The sequence below is a fragment of the Oncorhynchus gorbuscha genome, linkage group LG06, assembly GCF_021184085.1.
Source record: "Oncorhynchus gorbuscha isolate QuinsamMale2020 ecotype Even-year linkage group LG06, OgorEven_v1.0, whole genome shotgun sequence".
NCBI lineage: Eukaryota > Metazoa > Chordata > Actinopteri > Salmoniformes > Salmonidae > Oncorhynchus > Oncorhynchus gorbuscha.
The window spans coordinates 39964407-39988871 of NC_060178.1; the positions used below are offsets into that span (position 1 = coordinate 39964407).

At 43.3% G+C, this 24465-nt stretch overlaps 1 protein-coding gene across 1 annotated transcript; it reads right to left on the reverse strand.

Moving 5' to 3' along the window:
• Positions 1–5786: 5786 nt before the first annotated feature.
• Positions 5787–23784, reverse strand: LOC124037947 (serine/arginine repetitive matrix protein 2-like). Its single transcript, XM_046353242.1, is given in 14 exon segments — positions 5787–6415; positions 6746–6853; positions 7082–7153; positions 7274–7993; positions 8184–8402; positions 8404–10025; positions 10185–10323; positions 10546–10659; positions 11126–11185; positions 11277–11366; positions 11481–11660; positions 21375–21470; positions 22073–22327; positions 23573–23784. Coding segments are annotated over 13 exon segments (3723 nt in total). The 5' UTR covers positions 22321–22327; positions 23573–23784; the 3' UTR covers positions 5787–6360.
• Between the last annotated feature and the right edge of the window lie 681 nt (positions 23785–24465).

A 24465-nucleotide genomic window follows, 5' to 3' on the forward strand; every position in this document is an offset into this window, starting at 1 on the left:
ATATTGCCAGATTGTTTAATATAGCGGTTTCATAGAATGTTCATTATTGTCAATTCTAAGGTATCCCTTGATGGTATGCGTTAGTTACAACAATGAATAATGTTGATCATAAGACATACAATATATATGTTCAACCACAAGAGTGTACTAATGAGCTATGTTCATGTTATGAGCTAATGACATGTTCCGGCTTCATGATCTGTGATCAAAGGATATGCATAAAACTGCAACTGCACTGAAATTAATAGCCTGATTCAATGGGATTCTCCTGAATCTGTTAAACTGTTCTGTCTTTGCATATACCAATACTGACTAACTTTTTGGTATTTTGCGGTAGGCATTTAATAAACCAACCTCATTTTCTTGTGATGTTGAGGCTGAGCAAAACCTTTGATAGGCTAATAGACTGCAGAAATAATCATTGTTATAGCCTAGATCACTTAATATAATCTGGACCGTTGCTTTTCCCATGGCTAAGCAATCAGGTGGTAGCATATGCATTTTGCCCGTCTCCATTACAAGGGTTAGGCCTATATCCTCACATTTTACTTTGTATTTATTTTTTATTTAACCTTTAAGAAAGTCAGTTAAGAACAAATTCTTATTTACAATGACAGCCTACCAAAAGGCCTCCTGCGGGGATGGGGGCCTGGGATTTAAAAAAATATATAAATATAGGACAAAACACATCACAACAAGAGAACACACCACTACATAAAGAGAGACCTAAGACAACAGCATATAGCAAGGCAGCAACACATGACAACACAGCATGGTAGCAATACAACAACAACATGGTAACAGCACCAAACATTGGGCACAGTCAACAGCACAAAGGTCGAGACAATACATCACACAAAGCAGCCACAACTGTCAGTAAGAGTGTCCATGATTGAGTATTTGAATGAAGAGATTGAGATAAAACTGTCCAGTTTGAATGTTTGTTGCAGCTCGTTCCAGTCGTTAACTGCAGCGAACTGAAAAGACGAGCGACCCAGGGATGTGTGTGCTTTGGGGACCTTTAACAGAATGTGACTGGCAGAATGGGTGTTGTATGTGGAGGATGAGGGCTGCAGTAGAAATCTCAGATGGGGGGGAGTGAGGCCTAACAGGGTTTTATAAATAAGCATCAACCAGTGGGTCTTGCGACAGGTATACAAAGATGACCAGTTTACAGAGGAGTATAGAGTGCAGTGATGTGTCCTATAAAGAGCATTTGTGGCAAATCTGATGGCCGAATGGTAAAGAACATCTAGCCGCTTGAGAGCAGCCTTACCTGCCGATCTATAAATGATGTCTCCATAATCTAGCATGGGTAGGATGGTCATCTGAATCAGTGTTAGTTTGGCAGATGGGGTGAAAGAGGAGCGATTACGATAGAGGAAACCAAGTCTAGATTTAACCTTAGCCTGCAGCTTTGATATGTGCTGAGAGAAGTACAGTGCACCGTCTAGCCATACTCCCAAGTACTTGTTTGAGGTGACTACCTCCGCCTCTAAACCTTCAGAGGTAGCAATCACACCTGTGGGGAGAGGGGCATTCTTCTTACCAAACCACATGACCTTTGTTTTGAAGATGTTCAGAACAAGGTTAAGGCTAGAGAAAGCTTGTTGGACACTAAGAAAGCTTTGTTGTAGAGCATTAAACAAAATCCGGGGAGGGGCCAGCTGAGTACAAGACTGTATCATCTGCATATAAATGGATGAGAGAGCTTCCTTTTGCCTGAGCTATGTTGTTGTTGTAAATTGAGAGGAGTGTGGGCCTTGGTGTACTCCCTTGGTGACAGGCAGTGGCTGAGACAGCAGATTTTCTGATTTTATGCACTGTACTCTTTGAGAAAGGTAGTTAGCAAACCAGGCCAAAGACCTCTCAGAGACTCCAATACTCCTTAGCCGGCCCACAAGAATGGAATGGTCTACCGTATCAAAAGCTTTGGCCAAGTCAATAAAAATAGCAGCACAATATTGCTTAGAATCAAGGGCAATGGTGACATAATTGAAGACCTTTAAGGTTGCAGTGACACATCCATAACCTGAATGGAAACCAGATTGCATACCCAAGAGAATACTATAGACATCAAGAAAGCCAGTCAGTTGATTATTGAGAAGTTTTTCCAACACTTTTGACAAACAGAGCAAAATAGAAATTAGCCTAAAACACTTAGGATCAGCTTGATCTCCCCCTTTAAATAAAGGACAAACTGTGGCTGCCTTCCAAGCAGTGGTAACCTCCCCAGAAAGGAGAGACAGGTTAAAAAGGTTGGACATAGGCTTGGCGATGATAGGGGCAGCAACCTTAAAGAATAAAGGGTCAAACCATCTGGGTCATTCTTTTGGGGGTCAAGTTTAAGGAGTTCCTTTAGCACCTCGCATTCAGTGACTGCATGCAGCGAGAAACTTTGTAGCGGGGCAGGGGTAAAAGAAGGAGAAGCATCAGGGATAGTCGCATTAGAAGTGGTGGGAGATGAGGAAATGTTGGACAGGCAAGGAGGCATGGCTGAGTCAAATAGGAATCCAGACTTTAATAAATTGTTGATTAAAGAGTTCAGCCACATTATCAACATTAAGAGACATGGGTAGTTGTGAGGAGGGTTTATTCTCCAGGTCTTTAACCGTTTTCCAGAACTTCTTGGGGTTAGACCCACAGAGAGAGAACTGCTCCTTAAAGTAACTAACTTTGGCCTTGCAGATAGCCTGAGTGCACTTATTTCTCATTTGCCTGAATGATAGCCAGTGAGCTTGAGTAAGCGTGTGCCAAGCCTTTCGCCAAATGCAATTCTTGAGGTGGAGTAACTCTGCAAGATCACGGTCGAACCAGGTGCTGAACCTGTTTTTAATTCTCATTTTCTTTAGGGGGGGACGTGTTTGTTAACAATACCACTGAAAATATCAAAAAAGAAGGTCCAAGCATCTACGACAGAAGGGATCTAGCTGATTCTATACCATTTTACAGAGGCCAGTTCATGAAGGAAGGATTGCTCATTAAAGTTTTTTAGCAAGCGTCTATGACAAATCAGGACAACCATTACGAGCACAGGCTGTAAAACAGTGATCACTAAGGTCATTACAGACAACACCAGACTGATGCCTGTCAGTATTATTTATGAGGATAACATCAAGACGAGTAGCCTTTTCTGGGTGTTTGGAGTCATCCTTTGTGGGATTGGTAAAAATCTGAGAAAGATTTAGGGAGTCCCATTGCTTTAGGACTTGGTCAGGTGGTTTAATCATGTCCCAGTTTAGGTCACCTAGCAGGACATATTCAGACTTAGTGTAAGGGGCCAGGAGAGAGTTTAGGGTACAGGCCGGTGCTGATGGAGGACGGTAGCACCCAGCAACAGTCAACAAAGAGCTATTTGAAAGTCACTGAAGGTGTTCCTTGGTAAAGATTGCCACGCCCCCACCTTTGGAAGATCTGTCTTTCTGAAAAAAGTTATAACCAGAAAAGTTAACATCAGTATTCAAAACACTATTTCTTAACCACGTCTCAGTAATGACCAACACATCTGGATTGGAGCTTTGAACCCACACTTTCAATTGATCCATTTCATGTAATAAGCTTCTAGTGTAACGTGCAGAAAATCCAGGCTTTTAAGAGAGCAGAAATCAGTGAAGCAGATATCAGAGCACAAGTCAGAATTGGGGCTAGCAAATGTAGATGAGCCAGGATGTACATGCACATTTCCAGATATCATAAACAGTATCACATACTCCCTCAATACGAACCCTGCTTTTAACCATAAGACATCTCCACATATATGTATAGCCTAAGGATTGCATGGTGCCAGTGATTGTGTCTGTTAATCTGGTAAAAAAGAGGTCAAATCAGAGAAAGATGCCAGAGTTTCGGAATTGGAATTCCGAGTTGGATGACTGTTAATTTAAAAAAATAAAAAAATCCCAGGTAGCTCGTTTTCCCTTTTTCTCCAGAGTTCCCAGTTGTCTTGAACGCACTGAAGTCGGAAGTCAAAGATTGCTGACTTCCAAGTTGTTTTTAATGCGCCACTAGAGACCCAGGCTACCTCTTGTTTCTGAGTAGGGCTTCACGGTAAGATCGTCCATGAACTTACACCCAAACTGACACGTTATTTTTTTTATATTTTTTATTTCACCTTTATTTAACCAGGTAGGCAAGTTGAGAACAAGTTCTCATTTACAATTGCGACCTGGCCAAGATAAAGCAAAGCAGTTCGACAGATACAATGACACAGAGTTACACATGGAGTAAAACAAAATACAGTCAATAATACAGTATAAACAAGTCTATATACAATGTGAGCAAATGAGGTGAGAAGGGAGGTAAAGGCAAAAAAGGCCATGGTGGCAAAGTAAATACAATATAGCAAGTAAAACACTGGAATGGTAGTTTTGCAATGGAAGAATGTGCAAAGTAGACATAAAAATAATGGGGTGCAAAGGAGCTAAATAAATAAATAAATAAAATACAGTTGGGAAAGAGGTAGTTGTTTGGGCTAAATTATAGGTGGGCTATGTACAGGTGCAGTAATCTGTAAGATGCTCTGACAGTTGGTGCTTAAAGCTAGTGAGGGAGATAAGTGTTTCCAGTTTCAGAGATTTTTGCAGTTCGTTCCAGTCACTGGCAGCAGAGAACTGGAAGGAGAGGCAGCCAAAGAAAGAATTGGTTTTGGGGGTGACCAGAGAGATATACCTGCTGGAGCGTGTGCTACAGGTGGGAGATGCTATGGTGACCAGCGAGCTGAGATAAGGGGGGACTTTACCTAGCAGGGTCTTGTAGATGACATGGAGCCAGTGGGTTTGGCGACGAGCATGAAGCGAGGGCCAGCCAACGAGAGCGTACAGGTCGCAATGGTGGGTAGTATATGGAGCTTTGGTGACAAAACGGATTGCACTGTGATAGACTGCATCCAATTTGTTGAGTAGGGTATTGGAGGCTATTTTGTAAATGACATCGCCAAAGTCGAGGATTGGTAGGATGGTCAGTTTTACAAGGGTATGTTTGGCAGCATGAGTGAAGGATGCTTTGTTGCGAAATAGGAAGCCAATTCTAGATTTAACTTTGGATTGGAGATGTTTGATATGGGTCTGGAAGGAGAGTTTACAGTCTAACCAGACACCTAAGTATTTGTAGTTGTCCACGTATTCTAAGTCAGAGCCGTTATGCGACGTGAACGCTACGTCTACAGGACGTGAACGTGTCGGAAGTTTGACGCCTTAGAAAAAAAACTTGGCTCCTTTGACAGTCGATGTTAATTAATGGCGGTACTTTAGGTGACTTCGTGAGAGGTATCAGTAGCTTCACGAGTATTATTTATGACCTTCATCACCACCCCTACTGCTGCGAGAACAGTGCACTCCTATGTAGTTTAGCGGTGGCTGGCATCCAACGTTATTGTGCATTAACTGTACTGCCCCACCTGTCCAATATTAAAAACGGACAAACCTAAATAGAGGGTTTCCTGTACATGCCCAGAATTGCATGCCGCAATTACACCCTGCGCGATGATTGCGACTAGTCGTAGCGAGCCGACAACACGTTCTCCTGACTCCCAAGTTTACTTAGATATATCCATATTTGTGCATAAAAGCGTTCCCACTACACTTGGAAAGTTGACCAAAAAAATGGTTTCCATCAGGCCTGTCATGTACTTAACTCGCATATAAAAAGGTTGGATGGAAACCTGGTTAGTGATTGCACTTGTTTTTACATACAAATGAATCCGCATTTAATGGCACGAATTTTTTGTTCAATGTTGCAGAGATTACTTAAAACAATTGAATGGTTGAAAATGAATCACTGCCAACACAAATGATACAACTTTTTATTATTATTCATTATTTTCAAAGAGAAACAAACCATGAGTTGCAGTTTCTAATCAACATGGAAACATCACATAATTCAGCAATAACCAAAACACAGATGGGTCATATCTACCTACATGTTGATCAACACAAATACAGAGGGGAAGAACATGCACAGTGAATGTTACTTTATTGTTTTGAGATAATTGAATAGGACTGTGTGGGTGTGCACACAGTGTTTTGAGTCTGGAAAGCTTCTGTGCTTAACTTTCCTACCATGGGCTCTTCCACCTACCATTTACAGTTACATTTCTACCTTAAAGTACAGCATAAAACAAAATGTACAAAACCCCTTCACTAAAAGCAGACCGGTTGGGTTTCAAATTCCGCCAACGTTTTCTTCCTGTGGTGCCACAGAATCAACAACAAAGCTTAATTCACTCAGTCATTCACAGATCAAATGTCCTTAACTTCCCCTCCCTTTAATATCCAAATGATACAGTCCAGTTCAATCCAGCCCAGAAGTGTTTGGATGGAGGAAGGGGGAGGGAAAGTGGCAGTTGCACTTCAGAGCGAAGGATCATTTTCTTCTCCTACTGTTTGGCGATCGGCTTGGGGACTGTCTGCTGCCACTCCTAGAAAAGAGGGGGAGAATAACCCAATACAATCAGTACTGATAAATCCACAATAATTATTTACATACACAGTAGTTGCTAGAATAGTTTGTTTACATTTTAGTCATTTAGCAGACTTCTTATACAGAGCGACAGACAATTAGTGCATACATCTTAAGATGGCAAGGTGAAAATCACTTGTTGTAGAAAGTACATTTATATTTAGATGTAATTTATTTCTCAAAACCTGTACCTTCTGTTGGAGTCAATCATTTTAAAGTTTAGTCTGTTTTGTCCTATAGGAACACAGAAAAATATGTTTGCCTTCAAATTGGCTAGTTGACTACTGACCTGCGGGTGGGTGGAGAATGTGCAGGTCGCCTCTGTCTGGGTGGAGAGTAGCTGAGGGAGCGAGAGTCTCTCAGCGAATCAGCTGGCACTCTTTGAGGTGGTGCTGGGCTGGAAAAGATGACAGAGGTGTCAAATATCAACTGGTTCCTGTATGTTACAGAAATATTCCAGACTTTTTGAATAATAGATAGGTAATAGATAATATTGTCATTTCCATAACTAGAAACATTACATTATATGTGTTCTGGGTTAAGAACCAATGGAAATAATAGATCTATGACAAATAGTTAACATTATATCAACATCAATTCTGGTGGTCCTAGTCTTTTTGGTTACCACTTTTTGTCTTCCTTCTCACTTTCAGAAGAGGAGGAGGAGGAGCTATGGGCAGCCGTTATCCTGTCACCTCTGGGGGAGAGAGAGGGAGATATTGTAAAGAGAGGAATCATGTCAGCTCCATTTATGGCATTTCTATCCACAATGTGATCCAAATGTAAAACATGTCAATCATTTAACACCCCTCCTTACGCTTTTCCTTGCTCTGCATCAGAGTCAGAACTGTCTGATGAAGAGGATGATGAGGAGGAGGAAGAAGAAGAAGATGATGATGAAGAGCTGGGGCTGCCTAACTTTCCTTTCTTTTTCTCTTTGGCCCCCTTCTCGCTCACACCGTTTTCAGTCCTGACTGGTCGGTCTGAGGGATCGGTAGCGCCGCGTGAGGGGAGAGGAGATTGGGTCCTCGAGGTGTCTCGTAGAGATACTCTGGTATCTGAATGGCTGAGGGCCTGTGGCGACCTGAAGTGGGGTGGGTCAGAGTGACGTGTTTCTTTGGGGTGGGCTTTGATTTCTGATTGGCTGGGAAGGGGACTGGTCTCCTTGGAGTGGAACGGTGAGGGTATGGAACGAGCCTTCCTTCCTCCGTCTCCCCCTTTCTCTCGTTCGTCTCTATCACTTCTTCGGTCTTTCTCCACCGTTGGTTTCATCACTTTTTCTACAGGCAGCTCCTTCCTCTCTCGGGCCGGAGAGGGGGATGAGGAAGAAGAACCAGAAGAGGAAAAGCGACGGGGTGGGGGGACTTCTTTAATAGGTTGACGCTCTCGCCTCTCTTGCTCTTTCTCACGTTGCCGCTCTTTTTCCCTCGCTCTCTCCAGCTCTCTATTCTTCTCTCTCTCCTGGTCTCTCCGCCTTTCTCTGGATAGCGAGAGGCTGCTTCTACTTCCTCGAATGGGAGAGGGGGATCGCCGGGACCTGAGGGACGAGAAAATAAATACACAAATTAAATAAACAATTTAGAATCTGGTTTGGCATTCTGAGGTCTTGGCAGATTTGAATTGAGTTATTGATTTATGTACACAGGAAGTTGCCCCACTGTGTGTGATGTTTGATGTGTGTATAGTTGAGTTGTGTTTGATTTGTTGTGAATAGGTCCTGGTCGTACCTGTAGAGGGGACTGCGTCTTCTGGGGCTCCTCGACCTGCTCCTCCTGGCTCCTCTGTCGCTGGAGCAATCCCTCCCCCCTCTATCCCTCGCTCTCTGCCTCTCTCGGTTGTGCTCTAGCTCCCGGCTGCGGCTCCACCGTGGTGCATAGGCGCGAGTCGGGGAGCGCGTAGGAGGCGAGGCTCTCCGGGTGCTGGCTTGTCGTCGAGGGCTGGGGGAGTGATTGGGGGTCCTGGTACTGCCGTGGGGGGGTGCGGCGAGGGGGGGGCCGCGGGACAACTGCTATTGCGGGGGCTTCTGGAGAGGGCGCCCTCTTCCTCTCCCACTCCTGCTCAGAGGGGCTGTGCCTCTCTGCCCTCCTGGCCTGGCTCTTCACCCCTCCCTCTCTCTCCTTCTCCCGCTCCTTTTCTCTTTCCACTTCAGTGGGGGTGTACCTCTCGCCTCTGCCTTGGGGGGCTCCTCTTCTGGGAGGAGAGGGTGGAGGGCTGGAGCTCTCTACCTCCGTTGGGCTGTACCTCTCCTGTCCCCTCCCTCGCTCCTTCTCTCTGTCTGTGGGGGGGGAGCGTTCGGCAGCAGGGGGGCGTTGGGCGGCAGGGGGCGGGTTTTCCCTTTCAGAGAGCATGACCCTGTCCCCTCCTCCCGTTCTCTCACATTCCTTCTCTCTCCCTATAGCTCTCTGTTCGTCACTCTCCGAAGCGCTCCCTCTGTCCCCATTGGCCAGATACCTCTGGAAGGCGACACCTACGGCGGGAGGAGCGATGAGGGAGGGGAGGGCTTTCTTCGCCGGGCTGCTCTTCACCATGGTTCCCTTTTTCTTCTCTTCCTCGTCGGAGGATGAAGAAGATGATGAGCCAGAGGAGGATGAGGAAGAACTGTCGCTGTCACTCCCGCTGCTACTGCTGCTGCTTTCCTTCGCTTTCGGCTTCTCCTTGTCTTGCTCCTTTTCCGACAGGCTTTGGTCTCTGTTCTCCCGCCTGGTGTCCTCCTCAGTTTGTCTTTTTCGCTCCCTCTCGACTGTCCCCCTCTCCCCAACTCGCTCCACGGGGAGGTCTTCAGACAAACAGATAGACGGATGTTGTTGAGTAGAAGACAATCTGCCAGATCTCTCGCGCTCTCTCCCTCCATCTCGGTCTCGCTCCCTCTCTTTTTCCCTTTCACTCTCCTGCTTCCTCCGCTCATCTTGTTTCTGCCTCTCTTCATTCAATTCCCTCTCCCTCCCTTTACCCCTCTCCTCCGGTTTCCACTCGTTCTCTGTCCTTCCCTCACGCTCCCTTTCTTTCTGTCGTCCATTGGCGAGAGGTGATTGAGGGACAGGGGATGTGGAGTCGCGGGATGAGTTTCTACCCCTCCCTCCATCGCTTTTCTGACTAGGGAGATGTCCTTTCTCATTCCCTCTCCCCCTCTCTCTGTCAGCTGGGGCTTGGGGAGGGACATTTCTTTCCTTTCCTCGCTCCCCCTCTCCACTCCTTGTTCCCTCTTTTTCTCGTGATGGAGACACAGAGGAGTCTCGTCTTTGTGGTTTGTCCTCCTTTCCGCTCCTCTGTTTCCTGGTGTCCGGTTGTTTCGGGGGTGGAGAGGGGGATGAAGAGTCGTCTCTGCTCCTCTGCAGCATTGTTCTCTGATTTCCTCTGTCCTTCTCTCGCTCTCCACTTCTGGAGCGCCTGGCTTTCTCTCGTTCCAGTCGAGGAGGAGAGGGGGAAGAGGAGTCGTGTCTCTTTCTTGTAGGCTTCACTTTCTCACGCTCCTTCTCTCTTTTTTTCTCTTTGTCCTTCAGTTGCTCCTTCTCCTTTTCCTTGTTTGCCCTCGGTCGGCATTCAGGGGAGCTGTGATACCTGGGAGATCTCTGAGAGGGAGAGAAGGAGGTAAGGAAAGAGGTGAGAGGGAAAAGGAGAATGAGTGAGAGTGCTGAAGGCCATTGATTATGCCGAATTGTCACAAAACAGGAGAGAAGGTTTTGAAATAGTAGAGATCTGATCACCGGACCAATCACAGGTGGTCTTACCACTCTGCCTCCTGGACGCTGTGGACTCCCGTCCTCACGACTACAACCCCTCCTGTCAGGAGCCAGCCCCCTTCTCCCTTCTTCTGCTCTCTTGACTGGCTGGTTCTTCTGCCTCTCTCTCAGCAGGGGAGGGGATTGGCTGATCAAATGGAGACAAGGCATGAGAGATGGAATAACAGCATGGGGTGCAACTCAAAACTCTGCCTTGACTTAAGTTATTGAATGACTAGGAATTGAGTAACTATGTAAGTAGGGTTGCACATTTTCGGTAACTTCAACGAGGATTTGTGGAAAACCTGGGAATTTAGGGGAAGTTACAACCCCAAATTGTGAGTCATGACCTCTGGTGACCCGGAAGTACCTGTGAGTAGAGCTTGAGGACCCACTCCTATGGCGCCGTGTCTTACCCTGGGGCGGAGTCTCATTCTCACTTCTCTTGCGTTTTTTCTTGGACGCCTGCTTCTCGTCTGAGGAGCTGAGAGGGAAAACAAACAAAGTATTTTAGTACACACACACACTATGAACCACTTTCTGTAGGACCCACCTGTCTTTGTCACCCTTTTTTTCTAGCCTGTCCCTAGAACAGAGAACAAAGTCTGTTCATTAAGCTGAAAAAGGTAAAAGGCTCGCATACATCACACCGAATGTGAATCTAGCGTTTGTCTGTTGATCGTTCAGCATGCTTTGTTTTGGGGGGGGAACGCCGCTGTAGATGTAATTTTTTCACGTGATTCTCCACGTAAAAATCGGTAGGCAAATTACATTCAGAGGTGCTAAGTATGAGTCCTCGCTAGCAAACTAAAAGCTAGCACACCCCTTACACAAGAGGTTCTGATCCACTACAATTTAGATGTTCTGAAATAACAATACCAATGTTATGAAACTACGCTGGACATGAAATCCATTCACTGTCTGCAAAATGGGAAAAAATTAATGGAAACCTTTTCTTTTTCCTCTTTTTAGTTTTCACCCGTGTAGGAGAGGGGGAGGGACTCTCTGAGCTGAAGAAGAGAGTAAAGTGATCTGTCAATCAAACAAGCTATGCATTATTTTACGCATGCACACAAAATAGGACTTTCTCCCTTCCCTCACCTGTCTCTGTTCTTGTTTTTCTTCCTTTTCTTCTTCTTACGGCTCTGCTTCCGGGCTGGTGAGTCCGAGTCCTCTGACTCTTCTACCAGCCTGAGAGAGAGAGACGGAGGGGAGAGAAAGAGATGGTAAGTAACAGATAAACAAAGGAAAATCAGAGTTACACGAGTAAGTCTAGCTAGAAGAACCCCCCTCCCCTCGACTCACACGTATTTCTGCTGCTTCTCTTTCTCCAGCCTCTCCTGCTCCCTCTTCTCCTTCTCTCGCTCCTTGCGTTCCGGGTGGAAGGAGGAGCCGTCTACGTAGTCAGTGGCGATGCCGAACGCCGCCTTTAGCCGGTCGTTCTTCTGCTGATTGGCTGCAGCCAGGGCGTGAGTCTCTGTCGCCCTGAAGGAGGTGGGGGGACCATTGTTCAATAGGTCCCATTATTGTCACGCTTGGTTACTCCCCAAAGAGAGGAACAGTGGTGTTTCACCACCTTGTTCAATGGCCAGCAACTGTTGGAAGAGCCACGTCATCACGCAACAGACATCAGAGCACACAACAGAACAGTGTACACTGTTATGAAATATTTGATTAAATCATTTTAAAAAAAACATAGCTAAAAGTTTGTATTAGTACTGATTTCGTGATGCGATCAGCTTTTACAGCTGGGACCAAAAATGTGTGTCCCGGATATCAGTTAGCTGCTAGCCATCATGAATACGGAGCAGGCAAACGTTGGCCGTGCTAGCCCACCAGTGTTTCCATTCATGGCTGGGCGCAAATGCTTCAGGTGTGAGACGATTTCCACATAATCACAAGATGAAGAGAAGGTGTAACTGGAAAATGGACAGGGATTTGTCTGCCCTAAATGCACCACCATCAAACATCTTAGGGAAGAGATCCTCCGGCTGTTAGCTCGGCTGCGAGAAAAGAAACATCTGCTTTCTAAGTACACCAACCTTGCTGTAACCCAGGCAAACCAATGCCTCCTATAGCAAAGCTAATTATGAGTCGAGTTTCAAGTTTTCATAACAATCGGAAATATTTAACGAGGCAAGTCAGCTAACTTTTTATGGCTGCAGGGGCAGTATTGAGTAGCTTGGATGAAAAGGTGCCCATTGTAAACAGCCAGCTCCTCAGTATCAGTTGCTAATATATGCATATTAATATTGGATAGAAAACACTCTGGAGTTTCTAAAACTGTGAATTATTTCAGAGTATAATAGAACTCATATTGCAGGCAAAAACATGAGAAATTCCACTTCCTGTTTGTATTTTTTCTGGGAGTGGCAGATTTTCAACCAAGCTCATTGAAATTACAGCGAGATATGGATGAGTTTTTACTTCCTACGCCTTCCACTAGATGTCAACAGTCAATAGAACTTTGTCTGATGACTAACGTGAAGGGGGGGGGGGTCGAATGAGAAAGGAAATAGTCACCACTGCCACGAGTTGACCATGCTTTCACTATGCGCGTTCACAGGGGAAGGACCTGCGTTCCACCGGTCATCTGAAGTCATTCTAATTCTTGAACGTTATTCAAGATATATGTAAACAACATTCTAAAGATTGATTCAGTACATTGTTTGACATGTTTCTACTGACTGTTAGGGAACTTTTGGACATTTCGTCACATTATAGTGGATGCGCTTTGTGACTTTGGAATCGTTTAAGAAACGCGCTAACCAAAGTAGCTAATTGGACATAAATAACTGACATTTTCGAACAAATCAAGCATTTATTGTGGACCTGGGATTCCTAGGACTGCATTCTGATGAAGTTCATCAAAGGTAAGGAAACATTTATCATGCGTTTTCTGTTTTCTGTTGACTCCAACATGGCGGCTAATTTGGCTTCTGTTCTGAGCTCCGTCTCAGATTATTGCATGGCTGGCTTTTTCCGTAAATGTTTTTTGAAATCTGACACAGCGGTTGCATTAAGGAGAGGTATATCTATAATTCCATGTGTATAACTTGTATTATCATCTACATTTATGATGAGTATTTCTGTTGAAACGATGTAGCTATGCAAAAATCACTTGATGTTTTTGGAACTAGTGAATCTAAATAGCCAATGTAAACTCAATATTTTTTTAAATATAAATATGAACTTTATCAAACAAAACATGCATGTATTGTGTAACATGAAGTCCTATGAATGTCATCTGATGAAGATAATTCAAGGTGAGAGATTAATTTTATCTCCATTTCTGTTTTTTGTGAATGCTATATTTTGCTGTAAAATGGCTGTGCTTATTGTGGTTTGGTGGAGACCTAACATAATCGTTTGTAGTGCTTTTGCTGAAAAGCATATTTGATATTGGACACTTTGGTGGGATGAACAACAAGGATAGCTTTAAAATGGTATGAGACATGTATGTTTAAGGAATGTTAATTTTGAGATTTTTGATGTTTTGAAAATTGCGCCCTACACTTTGACTGGCTGTTGTCAAATCGCTCCCGTTAACGGGATTGCAGCCATAAGAAGTTAACATCTTAACTTCTTGCGTCGAGATCATGACTACAGCCTCAAGCCCATTACCATAACGCAACTTTAACTATTCATGAAAATCGCAAATGAAATGAAATCAATATGCTAGCTCTCATGCTTAGCCCTTTGTTAACAACACTGTCATCTCAGATTTTCAAAAATATGCTTCTCTACCATAGCAAAACTAGCATTTAGCATTTAGCGTTAGCATCACCAGGCAACATTTTCACAAAAACCAGCAAAAACATTCAATAAATAATTTTCCTTTGAAGAACTTTGGATGTTTTCAATGAGGAGACTCTCAGTTAGATAGCAAATGTTCAGTTTTCCTGAAAGATTATTTGTGCAGGAGAAATCGGTCCGTTTTCTGCGTCATGTTTGGCTACCAAAAAAAAAAAAAAAAAAATTCAGTTATAAAAACGCCGAACTTTTTCCATAATAACTCCATAATATCGACTGAAACATGGCAAACGTTGTTTAGAATCAATCCTCAAGGTGTTTTTCTACATATCTCTTCAATGTGGTATCGTTCCTGGAAGTGTGCTTCTCTGTCTGTATCCCATGGCAAAATGAGTGTTACTGGGAATTACGCACCAATTTAGACAAAGGACACCGGACGGCCCCCTGGCAAATGTAGTCTCTTATGGCCAATCTTCCAATGATATGCCTACAAATACGCCACAATGCTACAAACATCTTGGATGAACAGCTCGTTCACAGCATATTCACAGCCATATAAGGAGACGTTAGTAAAACACAGCGTCAAAAATCCTGTTTGAAGTTTCATCTTGGTTTCACCTGTAAGATCAGTTCTGGGGTACTCACAGATAATTTCTTTGCAGTTTTGAAAACGTCAGAGTGTTTTCTTTCCAACACTGGCAATTATATGCATAGTGGAGCATCTTTTTGTGACAAAATATTGCGCTTAAAACGGGCACGTTTTTTTATCCAATAATGACATAGCGCCCCCATAGGTTGAAGAGGTTAACTTCTCCTAGGGTAGGGGGCAGCATTTGGAATTTTGGATGAAAGGCATGCCCAAATTAAACTGCCTTCTACTCAGGCCCAGAAGATAGGATATGCATATAATTAGTAGATTTGGATAGAAAACACTAACAGTTTTCAAAACTGTTAAAATAATGTCTGAGTATAACAGAACTGATTTGGCAGGCGAAAACCTGAGAAAAATCCATTCTGGAAGTAAGACATTTTTTTGCCATTACAGTATCCATTGACTTAGGACTCAAATTGCAGTTCCTATGTCTTCCACCAGATGTCAACGGTCTTTAGAAATTGTTTCAGGCTTGTATTCTGAAAAATGAGGGAGTAAGAGCAGTCTGAATGAGTGGACTCTGCAGTGTCAGAGCTTTTTCATGCACGCGACCAGAGAGTGCCTTTCTTGTTTACCTTTTATATTGACAACGTTATTGTCCGGTTGAAATATTATAGGTTATTTAGGCAAAAAAAACAACCTGAGGATTGAATATAAACATCGTTTGACTTTACAGATACAATTTGGATTTGTCTGCCTGTTGTGACTGCGTTTGAGCCTGTGGATTACTGAAGAAAACGCGTGAACAAAACGGTTTTCAGATATAAAGAGAGACTATCGAGCAAAAGGAACATTTATTGAATAAATGTATGTCTTCTGAGTGCAAACATATGAAGATCAAAAGGTAAGTGATTAATTTTATCTCTATTTCTGACTTGTGTAACTCTTCAACTTGGCTGGTTACTGTTTGTAATGATTTGTCTGCTGGGCTATGTTCTCAAATAATTGTACGGTATGCTTTCGCCGTAAAGCATTTTTGAAATATGACACCGTGGTTGGATTCACAAGAAGTTCATCTTTAAACCAATGTAAAATAGTTGTATCTTTTCTGAAATGTAATAATGAGTATTTTTGTATTTGGCGCTCTGCACACTCACTGGATGTTGGCCAGGTGGGACAGCGTCCCACATACCCTAGAGAGGTTAAATGCAATCACTAGTAAAACCTCACTCGTGAATAACCTCATTACATTACTGACCGCAAAGTTGATTGCATGTTACTCACTGAAACATGGCCGTCGACTGTAGTGCTGCTCTTATTGAAGCTTCCCCCCCAGACTACAGCTTTTCATACTCTATCAGAAAAGGGAAAAAGGGTGGAGACAGCATCTATTTTCACTAATGCTCTCAGCTGTAAGGACATTTCATTTGGCGACTTTGGGTCTTTCGAGCAGCATGCAATACTGTTTAAATTTTAGCCACCAGTGCTGGCCATAACCCTGTGTAGGCCACCAAAGCACTGCCCCACTTTCTTTACCTATTTCTCTGTACTATTGTCCTTGAGAACTATGATAAAATCAGTGTTGGGTGATTTTAATATTCATGTTGAAAAAGCTGACGAAGGCCGTGAGGCCGATATGTAAAGCTTATTAACCTTTTTCAGCTAGGGGGCACTATTTTTATGTTTGGAACAATAACGTACCCAAAGTAAACGGCCTATTTCTCAGGCCATTATGCTAGAATTGACAGATTAGGATAGAAAACACTAAAGTTTCCAAAACTGTCAAAATATTGTCTGTGTATAACAGAACTGATATTGCAGACGAAAACCTGAGGAAAATCACACCAGGAAGTGGCTTCTATTTTGAAAGCTCCATGTTCCATAGCCTGCCTTCGCTCCATTTAAAGGGATATCAACCAGATTCCTTTTCCTATCGCTTCCTCAAGGTGTCAAGTCTTTAGACATAGTTTCAGGCTTTTATTTTGAAAGATTAGCGAGAAAGATAACATTGCATCAGTGGATAGCTGGGTGTTCGCATGAGTTTTGCTTCCGCAACACAGTGGGGCAGCCATTGACTCTCCCTCTCCTACTGTAAAAGAGATATCGATAATATATCAACGTTTGACATGTTTCTGTGGACATTACGGATACTATTTGGAATTTGTCTGCGTTGTCGTAACCGCTCGAGCCTGTGGATTTCTGAACATAACGCGCCAAACAAACTGAGGTATTTTGGATATAAAAATAATCTTTATGGAACAAAATAACATTTATTGTGTAACTGGGAGTCTCGTGAGTGAAAACAACCGAAGATCAAAGGTAAGCGATTAATTTAATTGCTTTCTGATTTGTGACCAAGCTACTTTGACGCTAGGTGTTCATAATGTGTTGTCTAGTGATCGATAAACTTATACAAACGCTTGGATTGCTTTCGCTGTAAAGCATATTTTCAAAATCTGACACGACAGGTGGATTAACAAAAACCTAAACTGTGTTTTGCTATATTGCACCTGTGATTTCATGAATATAAATATTTTTAGTAATATTATTTGAATGTGGCACTCTGCAATTCAGCGGTTGTTGATGACAATTATCCTGCTAACGGGATGGGTTGCGTCAAGAAGTTAAAGAGCATTGATACTATCAAGAGCAGTGTTTGAGTTTCTTCTTTTCTCTCATTTTATTCAACTGTTACCATGCACCTGCAAAAAAAGATAGATGTGCGAGTGCCTTTTGAATAATCATGTTGACAAAGAGCGACTCCAAGGATATTGAATTTCTGAATCTTTTCAGCTTTATGGACTACATCCAACATGTTACTGGGCCGACCGATAACCGCAGCCATACTCTGGACCTGATTATTACCAAGGAGCATTCTATTGACATATCCTCGATTGTTGACGTTGCTTCAGCTGACTACCTTGTTGCCCATAACAGAGTAATGCTGAACGCATTATTAAGAAACGCTTTAAGATTTTATTGAATGTATAAACAATACTCCACCTATTCTACCTTCCTCTTGTGATGATTTAGTTGACAACTTTAATAGCAAATTAAGGGCAACCATTGATGCCATAGCTCCAGTAAAGTTCAAAAAGGTCACATCCAACTGGAGAGCCCCCTGGATGATTAAGGAAACTAATACATTTAAGAGAATTTGCAGAAAGGCAGAGCAGAAGTGGAGAAAGTCAAAGTTGCAGGTCCATTATGATATTCTGAGAGCAACTTGGCATATATAACAAGGCAATTAGCAATGCCAGTTGAGGAAACTTTTTTAACTTGATCACTGAATCAGAATAAATTCGAGGCTGCTCTTCTCGACCAGGTGGCCTGATAAATCCTATATGAAGTTTCTTCCACATCGAAATGTGATGAGTTTGCGGCATATTTCAGAAATAAGATAATCAGTCTGGGTATCAGTCAGGCAAGACCTGATGAGAAGTTTGATAATAAACATCCCTTTTCAGGACCCTGTCTTTCAAAGATATTTGGATTTTTACAAATTAACTTCACAGATCTTCATTGTAAGGGGTTTAAACACCGTTTCCCATGCTTGTTCAATGAACCATAAACAATTAACTTCTTTGGGACAGGGGACAGTATTTTCACATCCGGATGAAAAGCGTGTCCAAAGTAAACTGCCTGCTTCTCAGGCCCAGAAGCTAAGATATGCATATTAGTAGATTTGTATGGAGAACACTCTGACGTTTCTAAAACTGTTGGAATCATGTCTGTGAGTATAACAGAACCTATTTGGCAGGCAAAACCCCGAGGAAAAAAAACGCTCAGATTTTTGGGGTTTTTGAGGTCATTCTCTTTTCAATGAGAAATTGGTTGAGGTTTTTCCTTTGAGAAATTAAGTAACACTGTTCAGAATGAGGCTCGACGGACGTGTACTCTTTGTTAGAGGCGCGTGACCTGAAAGCACGCTCCACTTTGTTTTCTTCCGGTATTGAACACAGTATATCCAGTCTTCAATTTTATTGATTATTTACATTTTTTTTAAAATACCTAAAGTTGTATTACTAAAGTATTTTGGACAATGCTTGCAGGTAACTTTTGAGATATTTTGTAGTCACGTTGCGCAAGTTGGAACCTGTGTTTTTCTGGATCAAACGCACCAAATAAATGGACATTTTGGATATATATCGATCAATTTGTGATGTTTATGGCACATATTGGAGTGCCAACAGAAGAAGATCGTCAAAGGTAAGGCATGAATTATATTTTTATTTCTGCGTTTTGTGTCGTGCCTGCAGGGTTGAAATATGATTTTCTGTCTTTGTTTACTGGGGTGCTATCCTGAGATAATAGCATCATTTGCTTTTGCCGTAAAGCATTTTTTAAATCTGACACGTTGGCTGGATTCACAAGTTTAGCTTTAATTTGGTATATTGAATGTGTGATTTCATCAAAGTTGAAGAAATAATTTTTAGAGTAATTTATTTGAATTTGGCGCTCTGAATTTTCACTGGATGTTGGCCAGGTGGAACGCTACCGTCCCACATATCCCAGAGAGGTTAATGAACATGCACCTGTGGAACGGTCGTTAAGACACTAACAGCTTACAGACAGTAGGCAATTAAGGTCACAGTTATGAAAACGTAGGACACTTTAAAGAAGTCTTTCTACTGACTCTGAAAAACACCAAAAGAAAGATGCTGCTCATCTACATGAAAGTGCCTTAGGCATGCTGCAAGGAGGCATGAGGACTGCAGATGTGGCATGGGCAATAAATTGCAACGTCCGTACTGTGAGACGCTTAAGACAGAGCTACAGGGAGACAGGACGGACAGCTGATCGTCCTCACAGTGGCAGACCACGTGTAAAAACACCTGCACAGGATCGGTATATCCGAACATCACACATGCGGGACAGGTACAGGATTGCAAAAACAACTGCCCGAGTTACACCAGGAACACACAATCCCTCCATCAGTGCTGACTGTCCGCAATAGGCTGAGAGAGGCTGGAATGAGGGCTTGTACTCCTGTTGTAAAGCAGGTCCTAACCAGACATCACCGGCAAAAACGTCACCTATGGGCACAAACCCACCGTCACTGGACCAGACAGGGCTGGCAAAAAATTGCTCTTCACTGACGAGTCATGGTTTTGTCTCACCAGGGGTGATGGTCGGATTCGCATTTATCGTCAAAGGAATGAGCGTTACACTGAGGCCTGTACTCTGGAGCGGGATCGATTTGGAGGTGGAGGGTCTGTCGATGTCTGGTGTGTCACAGCATCATCGGACTGAGCTTGTTATCATTGCAGGCAATCTCAATGCTGTGCGTTACAGGGAAGACATCCTCCCTCATGCGGTACCCTTCCTGCAGGCTCATCCTGACATGACCCTCCAGCATGACAATGCAATGCCACCAGCCATACTGCTCGTTCTGTGCGTGATTTCCTGCAAGACAGGAATGCCAGTGTTCTGCCATGGCCAGCGAAGAGCCCGGATCTCAATCCCATTGAGTACATCTGGGACCTGTTGGATCAGAAGGGTGAGGGCTTGGGCCATTCCCTCCAGAAATGTCCGGGAACTTGCAGGTGCCTTGATGGAAGAGTGGGCTAACATCTCACAGCAAGGACTGGCAAATCTGGTGCAGTCCATGAGGAGGAGATGGACTGCAGTACTTAATGCAGCTGGTGGCATTAAATACTGACTGTTACTATTGATTTTGACCCCCCCTGTTCAGGGACACATTATTCAATTTCCGTGGAACTTTTTCAGTTTATGTCTTAGTTGTTGAGGACGTTTTTTGTTGTTGCCGAGTTTACATATCACTTGGCAGCGTTCCACAAGGTTTGATTTTGGGTCCGGTCCGCCAATCTATCTATAACCCCTTGGCAGCATTATCAGAAAGCACAGCATTGATTTCCACTGCTACGCAGACTAGACAATTTTCCATTTGTGTCACCCGAGGATTTTAGCTCCAAGACAAGACAGAGGTATTTATTTTTGGAGCCAAAGCACAGAATGTATCTGGTTGCACATTTTCTTCAGGGGCAATAAAGGTAATACACCAGGTAAAAAACCTTGGTGTTATTTTCAATTGTTCTCAATTTCAAATCACACAATAGGAATGTGACCACAATATTTTTTTTACCACCTGAGAAACAGTGCCACGGTGCAGCTATTTCTCTTTCAGGCTGATACAGAGACACATTCATGCTTTTATTACAAGCAGGCTTGACAACTGTAATGTCTGGTCAACTTGCAAAAAACACACAGAATGCTGCAGCACGGGTACTGACCAAGACCAAATGGAGGGCACACATTACACCGGTTTTAAGGTCTCTGCAATGACTTCCTTGTGAGTTTTAAAACACATTTTAAGATTAAAATTTTAATCAATCCATGACTGTGCACCCCAATACATGTCAGACATGCTTTTAAGTTAGGTACCCAGTAGGTCCCTCAGGTCCTCTGGCACTGACTATTTAACAATCCCAAAGCCTAGGACCAAGAGGCATGACCAGGCAGCCTTTATGCTATGCCACCAGCCATTAGAATAGCCTGCCTGAGAACCTGAGGCATTTGACATTTTAAAAAGAGATCTTTAAAAAAAAATGTTTAGCTCTACTTTCCTTAGGGTGCTTTTTAGTCATTCGGTTTTTATTTATTTGTTATTATTTTTTTTATTTTTTTTTACTTTGTTTAGTAAATATTTCCGTTTTTATTTTCATTGATTTTCTTAGTTTTTTTTCCCCCTTGTCTGAAATGTTCCGTATAAATAAAGCTTGATTGTAGTTCATTTAAAAGTTTGTGCAGCCATGTGGTGGTCTGCAGTAGAAATGTCACTAGTCCGTAGTGATCACACTACTCTATAGTGATCTGTGGTGGTGTGTACTTACGATGGTCTCTCAGTAGGGGCTGAAGGTGGTTCCTGCTTCTCCTGCAGCATCATGCGGAAGCTGTTCACCTTCTCTTCAATCTCCTCAGCTGAGTACCTGTCAACATACACACACGGCTCAGCAGTTAAGACACCGAACGCTCTCCTTCAGCACCCCATATCTTCACCCTTTCTCTCCAAAGCTCTGTCCCCCACATCCTCTTCTGAGGGGATTTGATTAAAATGGCCCGCCTGCCTGGAGTTTTCACTGGGCGAAAAGTGATTGAATTCGTTTTGGAACCGGGCTGCTTCCCGGGCTTGAACCAGGGGCCCCGCTCTGGCCAACATCGCCTCCCCCAAAAAAGTGACGTTGGTTAAGCATGTGGAGTAATGTTTAGGATTCTGTGTTCGCATACGAAAGTGATTGCTTCATCTGCCTTCCCAATGGAAACTAGTTTGAAAATGTGAACATATATTTTATATTTATAAACAGCTCAACATGCTGCATTGTTGACAATATGACAGAGTGGTGCAGATTACCGTTCAATTTGGGCAGGGCACACCTACCTCACCGGCTCCGTCCGGTCACGTGACAGGCCATAGCCCAGTGCAACCCGGGCCAGCTTAATTAAATCCCCTCTCTCCTTTCCACCCCACCCCCTGTCTGCCCATCCCTCCCTCCTACACCTATCCACCCATCCCTGGCTCGCTCTCTCTCACCCCTGCTCTTCCATCATGTCCTGCAGCTCTGCACACTTGACCTCCAGCTGCCTCTTTCTCTGGTGCTCTAGGATCTCTGCGTTGGGCTGACGGTTCAGCTGGCTCTCCAGCCTCTCACGGTCCTTCTCGTCCCGCTCGCCACCGCGCTCGTCCCGTGGACGCTTTGCACGCACGCTCGACAGGTTACGCTGCACATAGCCGTTAGTGCCGCTGCCTCGCGGCGTGGTCAGGCCAATGCCGTTGTACATAGCTCCTCTGTGGACCGGGAGGGAAAAGGACAAAGGTCAGATAAGTGTGAGTGTTAAAATGATTGGAACTGGAATGGTTGAGGGTAGTAAGGCCTATTCGTCAGACCCGAACAAAACAAACAGCCTACAACAAGGTCACAAAATTCAACCACGTTAGGCTGGTAGACCAGGGTTGGGGTCAATTTAGGAAGTAAACTGAAATAGAAAATATTAATTGACAACGACGCTGTTGTAAAAAAATGTTGGTCATAGTATCTTAAGCCATGCACTATGGAGTTAGGCATGCCAATAAATACTAAAATGGGAGTGTATTGGGTAGGTACAATGCACAAATAGGTAATTATAATAACCCTCCCCTATAAACCATATTGATGATATAGAAGAGATTCCAAACTAGGCCACACTGTCAAACACAGCTTATAAATAAATAAACTAGTTGGCAAGGTTGGGGTCAATAATGTTTTAATTCAGGAAGACAATGACAATTTCAATTCTCCCAAATGCTTATCTATGATAAACATTTGGGATTTGAAATTGTTTACTTCTTAAATAAAACAGATTGCTAGCTACCTTAGTAGAACAGAATTTAGTCACCGATAGCTAGCTAAGGTTTAGTAATAAAAAAACAGTGACCTGCCTTTGAACCCAACAATTTCTAGGTAACCAACTAACTAGCTAGCTACTATAACGTACCATACCACAACACTTCGCAGCAGGAAAGAGAAACAAGCCTAGCTAGCTAACGTTAGTAGTATGAGATGTGTCAGAAACTGATATAGGTAGCTTAGCTTAAACTTTAGTAGGGACAAATGACCGGCACTAGTTCGTCTACAATGAAATAGCTAGCGAAATAACGTCAGCGGGCATTACGTCGAAATTAAACTGTTAACGTTACCTGACTAGCTTGTTACTGCACTTATAAAGATGACGACGTTGACACACACTTCTTGTGCGAGCCCTTACCCCTCAGTGATCGATTCCGAGACTTAACGAGCCCCCTTGCCTTACGGGCCAAACTTTGGCCCAAATCGGCCTTCTATTATAGGCTAGTTAGCAACTAGCGTAGCTAGCTACCGTGCGCTGTACACTTGTGGAATGCATCAAAAACAATATAGGTAACGTTATCTGACATTATTTGGACAGCAGTCAGGTCATTATCTTTTTTTTGTCAGCTAGCTAACGTTAGATATCGAAATATTTTATCCCCGCATGGTAGCTGGCAATAACTATTAAGCCAATTTAGCATACTAACCAAATAGCGAACGTTACCTCTGAGATCCCCGCGAACGGAGACGATGAAGGGAAGCAAATACACTGGCAAAAGCCTAAATAAAACGACAACAGAAACAAAAAAATCTACTTCTAGTACAAACACCCAATGCCTGCTGATATCGTCACTGGCTGAACATCGGGGGGAAACCACGCATGATGATGGCGACCCCAGACTCCGCGTCTAAACTACATTTCCCATGTTTCCCATTAATAATTTTCTTCTTCAAAGTTTTATGGCCGACTACACCCATTGGTGTATAAACTTTTCACCTTGTTGACTTGATGCCACAAGTAACAACAACCCTGAGTATGAGTTTATCTGCTGTATGAGTAGCCTAATGTGAAGACATATTGTACATGCCATGAATGACAGCCCCCTTGTATTTTCAGGTTATCTTGTTCATTTAAAGGCACAATATGTAATTTCAGCATTCCTTCCACCTTGTTTACAATAAGGTACATTTATTTAACCTTTATTGAACTAAGCAAGTCAGTTAAGAACAAATTCAAATTTAAACCGATGGCCTACCTCAGCCAAAACCTAACAACACTTTGGCCAATTCTGCGCCGCCCTATGGGACTCCCAATCACGGCCGGTTGTGATACAGCCTGGAATCAGGGTCTCACCTCTAGCGCTGAGATGCAGTGTCTTAGACCACTGCATCACTCAGGAGCCCAATGATGGGGCTGCAGAAATTACACCTATGCTGTCTGTAGAAAAGGCCCATGGAGTTGGTGGAATAATCCTTTGAAAATGCCAGTGAAGACACTTGCCAGCTGGTCAGCGCATGAGTTATGGTAATCCAGGTCCCATTAATAGAATAATCTCGAACGGAGTTCGTCTTTTCCTCTTCTCAGTGTCAGGGATTAGGG